The 18,187-nt window shown below is 45.9% G+C and overlaps 1 protein-coding gene across 1 annotated transcript in view; it reads left to right on the top strand.

Annotated features, from left to right (window-relative positions):
- The first annotated feature begins 247 nt into the window (after nucleotides 1–247).
- OAZ2 (ornithine decarboxylase antizyme 2) overlaps nucleotides 248–18,187 on the top strand; it is a 31,861-nt gene continuing 13,921 nt past the window's right edge. Inside the window, 4 exon segments of the mRNA XM_083180188.1 lie at nucleotides 248–442; nucleotides 918–982; nucleotides 17,875–17,950; nucleotides 17,952–18,032. Coding sequence (XP_083036314.1) covers nucleotides 248–442; nucleotides 918–982; nucleotides 17,875–17,950; nucleotides 17,952–18,032 — 417 coding nt within the window.

Below are 18,187 nucleotides of genomic sequence, written 5' to 3'. Positions count from 1 at the left end.
AACAGCCTGAGCGAGTGCCCTGCTCAGCGTGGGAACCTCATATCTGCCTTCCTGAGGCATAAAAATAGAACACCAGGATGCTGAACACAGCATGCATCTTACCCTGGACAATATTACATGGAATATACACTGTAACATAGAAATATGCATGTAAAGCAATGTCCTTTTTTTACATTTGTATACAGAAATCACTTTATTTAATGGACAGGCAACCACCACACAAAGAGAACCCAAACACGTAGATACCATGTCTGGGCACATCGTCAAAATAGGAATGGGAATAAAGGCCCTCATTCAGGTTTACCTGAATCTTACCGATCTTACTGAGAGCCTGAGATGCTGCCCAGCCGTATACCCGCCTCCCCCAGCCGCTGAATCTCCTCGGAAACATGCAATGGGATGTGTACGAGAACATATCCCCTCGCATGAGCCGCTAGAAAGAGTAATTATTCGATGGTCGCCAACCATCGAATGATTTGTCCTGCCTTCGCAAATAAAAGTCAGTTTCAATTGACTTTTATTTAAGAGCGACAAATGCCGTTACAAGCCCATCCCTGGGCTGTGATTCTGGCACCTCAGTCTCTGTAGCTGCCCAAATACCAACTGGTGCATTAGATGCAACCATTGGTCATATCATGAAATCTTGCACAAGCCCCCTGCAGCTCTCTGTCAGAGTAGGGTCTCCAGTATGAGCAATTGCGCACGACCTGAGTTCACGGTCACTCCTGCGACATACCTAGGCACTCCGGTAGCATGCCCATAAATTGGTACATCTCTGTAAATAGCCACCAACTAGTCACCACTCAGAAATGTCCAGTAGATTTGCAGTACAGTTCATGCCTCTCATGCAGGCCTGTTACTCTTTACACACACTCCATTTTTCATATGTGCTAGGTGACTTTTGTTTTTTCTTAAAGCCATATGCCCAGTTGAAAAGCATTGCTCAGCTGCAGTATGTGTACATTGGCAGTGCCCCATATCAGTAAGTCATTTTTGCTATTACTTTGTTTCATTAGGCTCATGAGTTTAGGTTCTTTTAGCTAGTTAAATCATTTGTGTAGGACACATTTACTTTACAGATATTACTCTGCCCAGTCGTGTTTTTGTCTTCTTTCAGGGCACTGTGTGCTGGGTTGTGGAGAGTCCAGACAGGCTGAGCAGCAGCAGTCTCCTCTGTTTTCTTGCATGATGCTATACAGTAGTCAGCAGTCATGGGGGAAGCATTACTAGGGGGATGCTGGCCAGCATGTTCTATCAGGGTTGCAGCTATGAGAAGATGGCCCTGCTGGTGAACTGATTATTTAGTGGCAACACTCCCTCCCCTATCAGAGAAGCCATCCCCTCACGCCTTATCACTACCAAGTCCCAGGATACTCTAGAGCCCCAAGGATACTTGCTTACCTCTAGGAAGCTGCATGAGGCTCGATGTTGGGGTAGTCCCCCACACCCCGGAAGAGTAGGCGGAGGAGAGGTGACGGGAGAGAGTCTGGACGGCAGCGGTTCTCAAACTGTGGGTCCTGACCGCAAAATGGGTCCCGACCTTCTCAGCATGGGATCGCAACTCCATGTTGCTGACCATCAGGCTGATGACTTTTCTAATCTCAGTCAGTGATTTAAAGAGTCTGAAAAATCTGTTGGATTGTCTATTATTTCAGACTCTTCCCATCACTATGAGCCTCCACAATGCTGCCATGAATGTGCTGTCTGCTGACTACACATGTGATGTGATTGCCTTCTGCAGTAACTTGCTGGGGTCCTGTCATTATTTTTATTGTCTGATGGGGTCCCAGAGCAAAATAGTTTGAGGACCCCTGCTGTAGGGAAATGAGGTTGGAGATCTAGGGAGCAGAGGAGTTCGAAAGGGCCTTGCATGTGAGGGTGAGGAGTTTGAAGAGGATTCTGTAGGGAAATGGAAGCCAGTGTAGATTTTCTTGTAGGGGCTTGGGAGAAGTAGAGTGGGGGGAATGGAAGATAAGTCTAGCTGCAGAGTTGAGGACAGACTGGAGGGGAGCAAGCTAGTAGCGTGGGAGGCCAGTGAGGAGACTATTGCAGTAGTCCAGCCGTGAGATGAACAGTGAATGAATAATAAGTATAGTTGCCCTCTGGTGGCCAGATGTATTAAGCTTCAAAAAGTGATAGATTAGAGAGTTATAAACAACCAGCCAATCAGCTCCTATCTGTAATTTGTTAAAGCTGATTGCATGGCCCTGGGAGAGAAAAAGCAATGTTGTGTATCTTGAACCAACAGGATTGAGCCAGGGATTGGATGTGGGGGGCAAAGTAGAGGTGGGCATCACGAGTGACACCCAGACAGAAGATTTGGGGAACAATGGAGATGATGGTGTTGTCGACAGTGATGGAGAAATTTAGAGGGGTATGACTCTGGATGGAGGAAAGATGATGAGTTTGATTTTTTCCATGTTGAGCTTCAGATACGCCTTTCACATTACAGCTAAAACCCGGTATATTGCCGATTTTTAAGGGTTTTAAAACAGTTCTACTGTAGCTGTAGTGTGAAAGCTCCAGTTTTAAATTACCGGTTCAAGAAAACCGGTAATTCAAAACGGGTATAAAGAAGGATCCTACATGTTCAGACCGGTTATGTGTGCAGTCTACCGGTGTACCAGTGAACCGGTATTTACGATCCCATGCCGGTCCTCCCCCTCCCCTGGTACCTGGCCTGCACCCCCCATCCCCTGGTACTTGCCAGCGCACAGGGATCCAGGTACTTGCCTGCACCCCCCATCCCCTGGTACTTGCCAGCGCACAGGGATCCAGGCAGAGGGGTCCGTGCATTGCTGGGGAGGCAGCAGGGTCCGTTCCTTAAAATGGGCAGTGTGCGCCAGGGTCCCTGCGGTGGATGGGAACTAGTAGCTGCACACTATCCATTCACCGAACGGACACCGCTGCCTCCCCTATTTCTCATCCGCCGCATCACAGCTACCCTTCCCGGCACTCCTGGAGCCGGACCTGGCTTCCACTGAACCGGCTGCAGCTGCCTCCGTTGGAGCCTGGTGCGTGATGGGGGGCAATTAGCGGCACAATGGGCAAGGTGTCTCATCTGAGAGTGCCGGTAACTAGCAGCATGTGAGTCTGGGAATGGTGATCCTCTCCCCGGCCACTCCTGGCCGCCGGACACGGGGGAATCCTGAGTCTCACTGTGCAGATGGGAGCAGCCCCCGGTGCGGGCAGGTGGCACTGCCAGCACGGATCAGTCTGGAGGAGCTATCACCCGGCATTGTGTCTGCTGCTGGCACTGCAACGTCTACTCAGTGTCTTGGCATTCGTATGTATGTGAGCATTTATTTCTAGTAAAATTGTCTACTTAATGCTCATTGGTGCTTTCCTTTCTCTTTTATTTTTTTATGCTGGATCCATGGTAAAGATCCATTGAAAGAAACTGCGGTACTTGTGTATTATGTGGGCGCCTGATTTTTTCATCGCACTTTAAAAAATCGCGTTGCATACAATCATATCGCATGCGATGTGATGCGACGCGATTGGACCCGATTTTTAATCGCACAGGCACCCCGATGCCTGATTGCTATGTTAAATGCCCCCCCAGACCCGATTTTTGATTGTACACCCACCCTGATAGGTGATTACTATGTTAAATGTCCCCCCATTGTTAACGCCACCCCACTATCAATGCCAACCCGAAGCGTGGCGAGTGCAGCGAGCCCGCGAGGGGCGGCGGTACGCGTCCTCCGACCTTTTCATACCCCCACTATCCACGCCGGCGTGGAGTTTATTTTATATAGTGTGACTAGGGGACACGGAATACATGTGAAGTAATACGTGTCCCCTCGCGGAGCTCGCGGATCTCGCTGCGCTCGCCACGCTTCGGGCTTGGTGGTTCGCTGCGCTTGCCACACTATATAAGATCATTAACAATGGGGGGGGGGGGGCATTTCACATAGTAATCACCCATCAGGTTGGGTGTACAATTAAAAATCGGGTCTGGGGGTGCATTTAACATTGTAATCAGGCATCAGGGTGCCTGTACAATGTTATATCGGGTATAATCGTGTTGCATCGCATGCCACTAGTTAAGGCATGCGATGCGATATTAAAATTGTACACTCCTCCCAGGAAAGGCTCAAAATCGGGGCCAATCGCATCGCACATCGCATCGCATTGCATGGCTTTTTGTGCCTTGCGATGTGTGCGATGCGATCTCAGTAGTTAATTTAGTTAATTTATTCACTGCACCCTGAGTGAAATAGCATAGCAGATGAGATGAGATCAGATGAGATGAGATGAGATCTCAGTAGTTCATATAGTAAAACACCTAAAACAGCACCACTCTCCACGTCACCCCGAAGCATGGCAAGCGCAGCAGAACGCATCCTCCGACCTTTTCATACCCCCACTATCCACGTCGGCGTGGAGTTGCACGTCGGCACTCGCCACACTATATAAAATCAACTCCACGCCGACGTGGATAGTGGGGGTATGAAAAGGTAGGAGGATGCGTCCCTTGCGGGGCTTGCCACGCTTCGGGGTGACGTGGAGAGTGGTGCTGTTTTAGGTGTTTTACCATATGCCCTGCTAGGAAACAAGGACCTGATATTGTTCTACATTCATTTTGTCTTTATGAGTAGTGTTAAGCTGTGTACACACAGGGGAGATATATTGCTGAGCAATATATTGCTCAGCAATATACTGTATTGCTCAGTGTCTCCTTTTCATCAGCGACCAGAGATGGAACCTCTACAGAGGGAACCGCAGAGGGAATCATCTGGTCGCAGGAGCACCAGCGATCATAAGGGGGCTAAAAACGGGAGCGCGCACTCTGCGATTTATCGCCGGTGCACACTCCAATCGCTGCCAATATGGTTGCTCAGTGACCATATTGCCAGCGATAAATGCCCGTGTGTACACACCATTAAGCCCCACAGCCTCAGTTGATACTCTGCATAATCATACCTCCTGACATGCATGCTATGTTTCTTGGGACGGGATGCAGTCAAAATCCTGACGGTCAAAATCCCGACAGGGTCAAAATCCCGAATGGGTCACAATACCGACAAGGACAAAATCCCCACATGGACAAATTCCCGACATTTAAAATCCCGACAGGTTCAAAATCCCGACATTTAAAATCCCGACAGGGTCAAAATCCCTACATATAGAATGTACAGGTGAAACAGTCTATATGACTTTCCGTTGACAGGTGCGAGGTCGACATGGGTTTTTTCACTGTTTTTTGAGCCAACATGTGCCGACAGGCAGTATTTCATGCCCTACCATCCACTAGGGCGTGGCGGGAGAATAAAATAGTGTGCCGAGCGCAGCGAGGCACCGTGCCCGAAGCATTGCAAACGAAACGAGCTATGCGAGGGGCTACGGTTCACTTCCAACTGTGTCCATGTCGACTGTGTCGACATTCGGGTCAAAAAAACAGTGAAAAAACCCATGTCGACCTCGCACCAGTCGACGGAAAGTCATGTAGACTGTTTCACCTGTACATTCTATATGTCAAGATTTTGACCCTGTCGGGATTTTAAATGTCGGGATTTTAAATGTCGGGATTTTAAATGTCGGGATTTTGTCCATGTCGGGATTTTGTCCTTGTCGGTATTGTGACCCATTCGGGATTTTGACCCTGTCGGGATTTTGACCGTCGGGATTTCATACCGAATCCGTAGCATCAGGGCCGCCAATAGGGGGTGCTGTGGGTACAGCTGTCCCAGGCCCCGGCCTCTGGAAGGGCCCGGCAGCTCATTTTACCCACTGCAACCCCCCGACTACCTCCGCTGTGCTGCACTCAGTGCACTGAAAAAAGCAGGTTCCGCAGGCTTATTCAACCCAATTAAAATGCTGCACTGGCATTTGAGACAGTCAGAGCTTGCTTACCAGACCTCAGTGCTGCAGCTCAGCAGAATAGGAGATGGGGAGCAGGAGCTGGGTTACGGTAAGTCAAGTGAGGAGGAGGGGGGGCCGGACTGGAAATGAGTCCTGCCCCAAAATTCCTGATGGCAGCCCTGACTACCTGCACCATTAATATAAGGGCAGGCACCCAGTTCCTCTTTCGGTACTTCCTCATCTTTGCGGCCAGTTACGTTAGCCACTGCATGAATCGCGATTGTCCCCTCGCGGGCTTGCTTTGCTCTCCACGCCTCGCTTGCCAGGCTTTGGGCTTGGTGGTCACAACTTTACTAAAGGTAATAGATGGTGGAGTGGACATAGGAGGGTGGTGTGGACCCTGAAAATAACCCTCGTGCCTTGAGGAAGTACCCCTCCTTCTCTTGTGAACAGGGGGTATTTAATTAACCATGTTAATGTTTCTCCTCCCCAGAAGAAAACAAAAACACTGCATATTTTCTATGATGGCTTTTATTGAGCTATACAAATAAAGCTTTATTTTTTTTTTTGCCAGAACAAAAATGTCCAAACTTTGAGCAATAACACATTGGATTTTGGATAAGCATCTCCAGACTGATTTGTTACCACGTTTCTGAGGGGGTGCAGGATGACACTCCAACACTGGGGATCCCGACTGCCGGTGCTCCGACAGAGGGGATCTCGACTCACAGGGGCTATTATCCCTTGTGGTTGTCCACGACCCCCATAGAAGGAAAATAGATGATGTGGCGAGTGTAGCGAGCCACCGGGCCCGCATTGTGGCGAGTGCAGCTAGCCCGCAAGGGGCTTCTTTGCGCTCACCCCCCTGTCGGAGCACCAGCAGTCGGGATCCCGACGTTGGGATACCCACTGTCGGAAGTGCATACCCCACCCCTCTGAGGTGTGAGGCACCCGAAGCATAATTCCTGTCTATTGGGGAGCCCCTGGCGAATAAATGTACTGCTGTAATATACAGTGATTAATTGGATATCAGCATGTCAGTCTGTTATTAAACAGTTTTGTTCTATCACCGTTGTTTTCAATTATAAATAACATAGGAATTATCTGCGCTATAAACAACTAAACTACAAGCATAAATATAATTCATAAGGTCGTAAGACTGTCTACCTAGTGGCAACAATGGCTAAACAACAACTACACAGTAGGGAGCAAGGCACAAGTTTCCATATGTAGAAAGGCACGGTACAGGCTGACATGTGCTAGATACGGAGTTACATCATGACTGTACTACAATAACATAACAACGACCCTGTCATTTCTGAGTGACGACACGGCTGTCTCCTCATTAACCACGCCCCTTTTTGTGTTTACGTGCCAGTTAGGGGGCGGGGCATGCAGGCGACGGCACGTAAAACAACAACAAAAAAGTCGGAAGCGTAACTCCAGAGCGAGGCTGACACCCATAGCAACACGAGAGTAGGCGTGGACGGGCTTCAGAATGGGTCCAATCGGGAACGAAGAACTGCCTGATGCCATAGAAGTGGTCGTGGTCTGGGAAGGTTCTGGAGCTGGCAGGGGGCGGAGCTAGCTCAGTTTCCGAGCGAGCTCAGCTGCGAGGAGAAGGTGGACGCGGAGCGCGGCGGCGGTCGGGCACTTAGCACCGGGAGACACCGAGGGGCCGGATGCGGTTGCTCTGTGTGACCAGGAAAGCAGAGAGAACGCGCGTTTATCGACCAGATCCTCGCCCGGCTGCGCTGCTACCTAAGAGCAGGACGGGCAAACGGAAAGAGGCGAGCGTCCGGGCCCAGACACAGAGAACGATCCACAGAATACGGGACACGGCGCGGGGAGAATGATAGACTCGCAGGACAGGTACGTGGCGCTGTTTGTTAGCGGAGGCTACGTAGGAGAGCTCATTGATCATTATGTGCATGACATGTCCGAGGCTGCTGTGCGATTGGACTGAGTGCAAGCTTTTGGGGCCGGCCTGCCTGCCGCTGAGCAGTTGTGCATGACATGGGAACCAGCTTCAGAAAGGCCCGATGCATCAGCTGGTGGTAACCTTCACTCTGGGTAACCAGCAACACTCAGCTGACATCTATGTAAATCTGTTTTCCAAAAGACGGCGAGAATGTGAGGCCCTCTGTGACACAGTACCATGCAGTACATTGGCGAGCTGTCTAGTTTATTACTGAAAATACATTTGCAAAAGCAGGTGTAAACTAAGTTCCCATTCTTTAAATAAGCAGTGTATCGTTATCGCTAGCTGGGGGAGGGTTGCCTGTAAAGCATAAATAATTGTCTAAAAAGTTGTTGTAGGGTAGTGCTATATAAGATGCTTTATTCAGGCAGCAAATATTGCATACACAACTCCTTCTGCCTCAGGAGGACAAGAAAACATTAGGGACAGACTTTTATGTTGGCAGGAGTACAAAAGTGCAATCTGATCGCTTGGTGGATTTGTATATGACTGGGTGTGTTGCCCTGGAGTAGTCTGCAGAATTTGTTTTCACCACATACCAGTTTAAATTTTGATCTTAGGTCTGAGGCCTTAATAGTGTAACTACATGCAGTCATCGGTTACATTATGTACATCTGACATTAGGCTTTATCCAATTGTGCAATAGCATCTGACTACTAAAGGATGGTGGTTTTATAGTTCGATCAATTTTGCTTGTCAGATTTACAAAATGTGGTTACATGTTTACAAAGCAAAGCACTTCTTATATCCTGCATTCTTAAAAAGGCAAGTCTTTGAAGAAGATAATTTCAAAATACTTATTCTTTTTTCTGGCAAAAGGTTTGTCTTTTCCCACTCTTCCGACACCCCCACTATTCAAATTGGCATGCTGTTATGTTGAAAGAATACTGGTACTCGCAGATGTTAAGTCACTTGAACCGGCATTCGCCAACTAAAGTACCCCAGCATCACAGACTTCATTTTGTTGGAGCAGAAGTCTGCTAGTCATATTTGACAGTGAACAAGCAAATACCCCAAGGGGGTAAATCAGGCGCAGTTATAAAATTTATAAAAAAAGGAATGAATTTATATAGATATATAACTCCTAATCCACAGCTCAATTTGCTGCTCCCAAAAAAAGCCAATAGGTCTTTCTAGCAATACAAAATACAACAAGATAAAAGAGAGCGCACTGTGTTGATCTTTGTTATTATTCTTTACTCAATATTATTTAATAGTTATTATACAATAAAATTGAAAACCTAAAAAATACATACATATACAATAAAATAATTTTATTGTATATATGTATTTTTTAGTTTTTAAATTTTATTGTATAATAACTATTAAATAATATTGAGTAAAGAATAATAACAAAGATCAACACAGTGCGCTCTCTTTTATCTTGTTGTATATTTGACAGTGCACTGTGAGTTCTGTGAGACCGTAATGTTAACCATTAAAGAAGACAATATATTGAGTGCGCAAATTCAAGTATTACTTTTTAACAAGTTTTACACCTAAGTTACTTGCTATATCTGTGGCGATATATACTGTGTTTTTTGTTTCTATGTTAACCTACACTGCGCATCACCATCACACATGACATTTGGTTTCCTAGAAAGACAGATTACTGACTAACAAGACTCCCTTGATAATGGCTTGATCCATTTTACATGGACAGGTTAAAGGTCTGTAGAGAGCAAATAGAAAAACGTATGCAGTGTCTCTAACATCTATTTTCCTGTTGGTAGTACTGTTCATTTTGCACCAGTCCATTTTGCCTTATTTGTGCGGCCTTACTGTGTTAGAGGTTGCATTTTTCTTTTCTTTCTCAAGCTTGTCCCCGTTTGTATTGGGCCGTTTATTTCTGCTGTTTGCTCTTGGATGTCAATCTGGCCACCTCAAACTCAATATTTCAAAAACAAAATTAATTGCATTTCCACCCACCAGTAGTAGTTACCAGCCTAATATCTCTATCACTGTTTTTCAATTTATCCCCACGGGCTCCATTACATACATCTCTTCACTTATTTTGAAAGCCCGCTCGAAGCAAAAGAGTCAAAATCTAGTCTGCTACCTTGTAATTGACTCTGTGTTTGTCCATGTGTGAGAAAGATGTAGATTCACTCGCTGCCAACCGATGTCAATGTTTCGGAGACACACAAACAGAAACTAGACCTATATATAGATATCTCCCAACCCGACCTCTTTGCTCATCACAAGATTTACGTTTTTCATCCATATGCATTATTTGCTCCCATTCGCAGTTGCAGGACTTTCTGTGGGCTGCATCCATTCTGCAGAATGCCCTCCCATGCACAATAAGAGTCTTCTCTAGCCTCAAAACCATCAAGCGTTCCCTGAAAACTCACCTCTTTGGGAAAGCTTATAACATTCCTGAACCGCCCACATAACATTCGTAAACCTTTCCTATCCAATCCCCACCGTACCGTACATACATATCCTCACTTATTTTCTCTTTTCTTCACTTTCCCATTTCTGGGACCCTCCTGGCCAGTCCGAGAGGGTAGGCAACCCAGATTTAGTTAAAGAAAAATTACACCAATTGATATAATGACAAGAAATACTTGTCCACACGAGGTGGAATTTAAAGATTGTAAACCTGATCCTTTATTTTCCAATATCACTTACTTAACACATTTCCTTTAGTACATTGACCTGTATACTGTTTCAGATCTAGATGCCTTTGTAGCTATGCTTCTGTAAAAAGCCGCCTAGATGCCCTGGTTTTATTCTCTTTGTAAGGGGATTGGTAAATGTGGATTCAGTGATTCCTTTAAAATCCTGGCAATAGTGATCATGTTCCACATGTAATGTGAGTTTAGATAATGTTCTCATTATTGTCCTATATCTAAAAAAAAATGCAGCCTCTTCCTCAGTTGAGGCATTTGACTGTTGCGCACATTACAGGGAACAGGCATTCCATTATAACTCTAGTCCCCAACTAAAGAAACAAAATGTGAACACACACACACATTGAAAAGAGACATAGAAAGATAGTAGCACAGTACTGTCCATTGATGGGTAATACAGAGAATTAACAAACATTTTTTTAAATTTGTTCTGAAAATATAATTTGTGTATGATGTTGTAGCGTAGAGCTGCACATTGTAAATCTTTGCTTGTGTTTCCTTAGATTTAAGCAAGAAAAATTACAGTTATGGGAAAATAAAATCTTGTTAACCATTGCAAAATATGCAGGAATAAACTGTTAAGCCCAATATACACATGGTGATCCCTGCTAATGTCGGGTGCCAGCATTGGCAAGTGCATACACACTTGCTTATTATATCAGTAGGGAAGGAAGGGACGGCCATTCTGTAGCATGGCCGTTGTTTAGGAGGACCTCCCTTGTCAGTAACTTTTCAGACCAGGGAGGGAGTTTTTAATGATATTGCATGTACACACTGGACGAGATAGAAGGGCCCTTCTAAATGATATATTTTACTTTCTCATCTAGTGTGTATGTGGCTTTAAGGACAGGGCCCCTCTACCCTATGCCCTCAGGTCTGCCCATTGTCAACTGTCTCGTCTGTCATTTTAATGCATATATTAGGGTAATTAGTTGCTGTGTATTTACTCACAAGCACCAAATTCATGCATGTATCTGCAAGTTATATTTGCTCTGTATGATGATTGTCAGGTACAGGTTGAGTATCTTATCAGTAGAGACAGGATTATATGCATTTGCACATTTGCATATGCATTTGCCTATTTTGCCCATTCTCACTGGTTAGTGCATATTTTACCTAAAATCTAGTGATGGTGCATATTTTAGGCCCCGCCCTCTTCCCACCCGCGAGTCACAGCACTGCTTTGCCCTGCTGCTGCTGGCCAGGTAGTGGTAGTGTGCAGGCTGGGGCAATATGTGCGCAGTGTGGGGAACCTTGGATGTACGCTATGTCTGACACTACTCTAGGCTGCCAATCCATGTTGATAAAAGTCAGTCGGGCGGATGCCATTACGAAGCTCCTGAACCTTTGCCTGCCCTTGGCCTGGGACTTTACACCAAGAGACAGACTTCTGCAGCGGATGAGGCGGGTGGAAGGGTTGTGACATCACGCAGCGCGGAGAAAATGCTGTGTCACAGTGAGTATGCGGCGCAGGGAGGAAGCCTTCCACTGTGCCGCCCTCACACGCTATGCTGATATTTGATCCATCGGTGCTGGGGGTCCGTGTAGTTGATGCAAGAAGAGCCTAGGACGCTGCAGTCTGCTGTAGCAGCCAGGAAGAAAAAAAGTCCTGTTTATAGCACAAGACATCTGCAGATGCTGTGGGCCTATTTTTGAGGTTTATTTGCAACTAATTGTATGCTGATTTTTAAATAAGTAAAAAATTACTTTTTTTTTTATTATTTAATGTAGCATATTTTAACACTTTTCATGCATATTTCAAGCTTTTTATGCTGCATATAATACATAGGGGGAGGGGCCCTAAACTGCACACCCTGGACATATGAGGTGCTACCTGCTGAGACTTGTAGTGCAGCAAGCAGGAGGAGGAGTTTGCAGGTGCACACTAAATATATATGCTAGACCTTTTAATATCTTGCTATATTGCATTTGAGGTTATTAGCATAGTAATGGCCATTAGTATGGGCTTGTCCACCGCATCCAGGTTACCTCAATAGGACAAGTCCCTAACACTACTCTGGGACAGGTCCAGGGCACAGGGCCCCCCAGGCCAGCCCAGCAGAACCACCCCATGGCATCACATTAGTGTGAAATTAAAGTGATAGTAAAAGGGATAGGGGAAATTATATGTGATAGGACTTACCTAGGTAAGAAGTAATAATAAATGTGAAGGGTGCTACATATATATTAAACAAACTAAAGGGGTGATTGAAAGTATACGATATGATGCCATGGAGCAGCCCAGCAACAGCAGCCCAAAGAGCCCAGCGCCCCAAACACAGTCCCACAGACTAACACTCAGCATATATGTATAGTAGGACTTACCCTCATAGTGCCAAGCTGAGGTGTGCAGTCTTGAATGTTGGGACTCCAACCTATTTAAAATCAATCTGGGACAGGTGGTGACAGCATATATATTTAGTGTGCACCTGCAAACTCCTCCTCCTGCTTTATGCTGCATATAATCCTGTCTCTACTTATCAGAAATGCTCACAATTATTCTGGATTTCGGAATTTTTTCAACATACTCACCTGGTCCCTTGGTGGTCCTCCCACAGTCCCCTTATGTCTATGGTATTGCCTGGCGGCCGTCTGTTCCTATTCTGTGGCATCCCCTGTCTCAAGGATGCATTGAGACGTTGACGTCACCAGCGCATTACATCCTTGGGACCAGGGATGCCACTAAAGAGGAGTCTGATGGTGCCGTGGACACCGAGGGACTAGGTGAGTATAAATAAAGGTGGGGGGGGGTTTCGGAATATTTCGGTTTTGGGGTATCCAGTAAAGGATACCCAGCTTGACTGCAGTGACCCTGTCCCGTTCTCGGTCTTCTTGACCGAGAAATTGCAGGCGGGATTCAATGTCCCGCCTGCTGTGGGATGAGAAGGGGGCGTGTCAACGAGCTGCAGCCAGGAGCTCGTCACTTCCCAGCAGTTTTCGGCAGAACGAGCCCGACTGCTTGTGAAGTCGGGCTCCTTCTGCCGAGATCCCCTGTTCAATGCGGTTGGGAAAACAGCATTGAATAGGGCTACGCAGCCATCTCCTCCATCGGGAGATTGAATATCCCCCTAAACCTGATTGAATATCCCCCTAAACCTGTTAAAGTCTGCCGAATCAATCTGCAAGCTCCTATAGAGAACTATTTCTGAACGTTCACCATAGAATTTATATTAGTCCTCACTGGCCTATTGACCTCTTCCTCTACACCTAAATGTCCTAGATATCAAGAACATAATGTGGGAGTTTTCCATAGTCTTTTTGGCTGAAAGTTCATAGATATGCACAAGATCATCTAGCTAAATATTATGTTTTCTTCTCCCCTGAATGGACTATGTTTAGTATTTTACCCCAAGGACAGGGTGTATCTAAAGGTTGTCAAACTTTGGTTTGACAACAAACTAAAGCTGTGTACACACGGGGGCGATAAAGGCTAAAATCGCTGGAAATATGGGTGCTCGCTCCCGTTATAGCCCCCTTATGATCGCTGGTCCTGCGACCAGCTGATTACCTCTGCGGCACCACCCGGCAGAGGTTCTCTTTCATCAGCGACCATCTCTGGTCGCTGATGAAAAGGAGAAACTGAGCAATATATTGCTCAGCCATATATTGCTAGCAATATATGGCTGAGCAATATATCTCCCCCGTGTGTACAGGGATTAAAGGTTGTTATACTGGGATGCAGTTAAGATCCCGGCGTTCAGAATCCCGACGCCGGAATCCCGACCGCCGAAATACCGACACATTCTCCCTCCTGGGGTGTCCACGACACCCCTGGAGGGAGAATAAATTAGCGTGCCGGGCGTAGCGAGGCATCGGGCCCGTCCCCCCCTTGTCGGCATTTCGGCTGTCGGGATTCCGGCGTCGGGATTCTGAACGCCGGGATCCCGACCGCCGGGATTCAATACTGAATCTGTTATACTGTCTACTGTTGTGATATTTGTCTTTTGAAGTTTTATTATTTATTTATTTATTTATTAACAGTTTCTTATATAGCGCACACAGATTCCGCAGCGCTTTACAGAGCATAGTTATCAAAAACACATAACAAATTACATTACAAGACAGTTTAGGACAAGTACATGGTTAATATGGATAGTTGCATCAGGGGACAGGACACTGAAGCAATCATCAGGGTGGCAGTGGTTTATATATTCTAAGAAAGGCACATGAGGAGAGAGGGCCCTGCCCGTGAGAGCTTACATTCTAAAAGGGGATGGTTAGACAGACAGGGGTGACACAGAAGGGGAAGAAGTGGGCATAAACAGTAGGTTAGGATGAGAGATTGTCAGGTTTTATGCAGGAGGGTGGGAAGATGACAGCTTAGTCTTTGATATTTTAAGTCTAAAGAAGCGCTGAGTCATCCAAGAGTAGACAGCAGAGAGACAGTTGGAGATATGAGTGAGGATAGAGGGAGAGAGATCAGGAGAGGAGAGGTAGATTTCAGTGTTATCAGCATAGATGTGATCGTGGAAGTCGAGTGAGCACATAAGCTCCTCTTTTACTTATTTAATGTAGCCCGGTTATTGTTTTCAAACCTGGAAGAGATTTGGGATAAAATAAAAACCTCTGAGCCAGTCATAACAGGATGAATAGAAAGTGGCAAGTCAGCAAACCTGCGGGTGAGGTTATGTTGGAAATATTTGGGGCTTGTGGAGCTCATGCAGATATCATTTTTAGTCATTTATATTTTTGAGAATACCTTGTCTCTTGTTGACAAATGATTTTCTTTGCACATTCAGCCAGAAAAAAAAAGTAATCTCCTAAAGTCGGGTACACATTACCTTGATTATGGTTGACTTGTTGATAGATGTAAAGATACAGTTGTTGCTTGTACTCATAGAACAATATACTGCGCAGCATATCATTCGTTGGCCACACAGAAGCAGACTGTTGACCAACGGTCATGATATCTGAAATCATCGCTGACAAGTTTTGGGGGGCAGGCATTTCTTGGTACCCACTATGATGTGGATGCTCTGTTACTCTGTATGACCTATTGTCTAATGTGTACTACGCAACAGCTAGATAATACAAGATAATCCTGCAATACACATTATAAAACTGTATGTGTTGGCCAAATAAAAAAAAATATATATATAATTTTTTTTTTTATATAAAATATCTTTTTTTTTTTTTTGTAAAGATCATGTCATGTCCAAGTAATGTAAATGTGACAGTGTCAAACAATTTTCAGGAGGCATATGAGTCTTATATAAAATGTATGTATTATATTTCTGAGAATTGATTACATGATTCCTTAAGCCAGGCATGTCCAAACTATGGCCCTCCAGCTGTTGTGAAACTACAAGTTCCATCATGCCCTGCCAAAAGTTTTAGCAGTCCCTAATAGCAAAAATGTGGCAAGGCATGATGGGTTTTGTAGTTTCACAACAGCTGGAAGGCCATAGTTTGGACCAGGGGTGGCCAACCGGTCTGAGGTAGAAAAATATCGACAATCAAGCCAAAGAGCCGACATCATGCGCGCGCCGGCAAAAAGGGGTGTGGTCAGGGGAGTAGTCATGACACAAGGGGGAGTGGCTACATGACATAACTTTATGCCCCCCACAGTGCTAGGTATGCCCCCAGTGCTACACCTATATGCCCCACGGTGCCAGATATGCCCCCAGTGCCACACATATATGCCCCACGGTGCCACACATATGCCCCCACAGTGCTAGTTATGCGCCCAGTGCCATATATACCCCCACAATGCCACACACCTATGCCCCCACAGTGCTAGTTATGTGCCCAGTGCCAGGTATGTCCCCACAATGCCACACATATGCCCCCACAGTGCTAGTTATGTGCCCAGTGCCAGATATGTTACCACAATGCCACATATGCCCCCCCCCACAGTGCTAGTTAGGCCCCCCGTGATAATTTCCCAGCAGCAGCACTCACCGTTGTTGCTGCTGCTGGGTGGGGAGAGGACAGTCTGGCGTCCCCCTGCAGTCCGACTCCTGCATGTCACGGAGGGGAGGAGAGCACAGCACAGCGCACGTCTCCTTCTTCCCCCCCCCCCCCCTCACTTCCCTGTGACTGGTCCATCCACGAATCAAAGCTCGCGGGCCGGCTCCTGATTAGCTGCCGGCCCGCGAACTCTGATTGGCGGACGGCCCAGTCACAATGATGCACACTAAGGGGTAGGAGAGATGCACAATGCGCGCTCTCTTCCACTCAAGGAGATGGATTTGGGCCGGGGAACCGGCAGCGGGGGGAAGGGGACGGAGGGCAGCAGGAGCCGCACTTAGCAAGGGGGAGAGCCACATGCGGCTCGAGAGCTGCGGGTTGGCCACCCCTGGTTTGGACATTCCTTCCTTAAGCCATTGTACCGTATTAACGTTGCTAGCACAAGTATGATAAATGCTGCCAGGTATGGTTCATTCAACTGATTTGTTTACTGCTTTGTGATGGAGTGTAATGGTGACCTTAGGGATTAGTGATCTCAAATCCAATGAACACTTGGCATGCAGTTATAATGTGTTTACTGTGAGGTAGAAGCACTGCATGTTCCCCGCTAGTTTGTGCACATTAAACTGCTACTACACCATTGTATGTTATACAGGTTGAGTATCCCTTGTCCAAATATCAGTTATCCAAATTATTCCGAAAACGACAGTCTCCCAAACCTACTGGGTACATCTGTAACTGGCACTACTGGGAAAATTTAATGTAAATGGCATTTAATATGTGCAAGGAAATGATTGCTTGACGTTCAGCTAGTGTCTGAGATTGTACACAAACTTTGCTTCATATTTTAGAACCTTGTTTTATGCACAAATAAAATGTATTTGTGTGTAATTCATGTGTTTGATGTGTCTATACACCATAAATGCAAGATACTGCATTCAAATATAAAAAATGGTACTTATGTATTATCTGGACTCCCAGGTTAAATGCACCCCATTTTTTCATACCCCTACTATCCAACTACGCATGGAGTTGATTTTATATAGTGTGGCGAGCGCAGCGAGCCACCGTGCCCGAAGCGTGGTGAGCGCAGCGAGCCCCGCGAGGGGACGCGGTCTCATAAGAAAAACGGGAGTCCAGATATTACATAAGTACCTAAAAAATAATGTCCAAATCACAAAATAATCCGTTATCCAAAATGCTTCAGGTACTGAGCTTTTTGTATGAGGGATACTCAACCTCTACTAATAATAATAGAAATTATGAAGGCCAGACAAACTCAACCTAAGCCATGCATACATTATTACTGCAGGGCATAGTTCCTTCCTCTTAACCTCCTTGTCTTTGAAAAGATAAAGTCACTAAAGACAATATAGACTGTCTGATCCTACACCTTCAACATCTCTGAATTAGTCTGATTTTATGTGTGAAGATCTTTAGCTTGAGCTATATTTTTGAGAATGTTCCCAATAATTTGATCCATAAAGCTCAGTTTCATTCATGTGTAATGACAATCTTCCCTTTTTTGTCTTTTTGCAGTAGTCTTTTACCTTTGAGTAGCAGTCCCCAGCTTCAGTGCTGCAGGCACCCCATTCCCGGGCCTCTGTGGTGCTCCTGATGCCCCTCACCCACTGTTGAAGATCCCCGGTGGGCGAGGGGACAGCAGGGATCCTGCACTCCCAGCTGTGATCTATAAGGTAAGAAAAATAATTTAGTAGTTTTATAGCCTTATAGAAAAAGCCCTCATCCACATTGCATTGTTTATGATTGGGGGTAACTCGGCAGCAGTGGGAGGTAAGGTCTTCCCAGTATTGTTTATTAGTTGCAGATAAGGTTTACTGATCCTAATGTC

This window comes from Crinia signifera, chromosome 4, assembly GCF_055691185.1.
Source record: "Crinia signifera chromosome 4, ASM5569118v1, whole genome shotgun sequence".
Taxonomy (NCBI): domain Eukaryota; kingdom Metazoa; phylum Chordata; class Amphibia; order Anura; family Myobatrachidae; genus Crinia; species Crinia signifera.
This window is presented reverse-complemented; position numbering and strand designations above follow the sequence as displayed.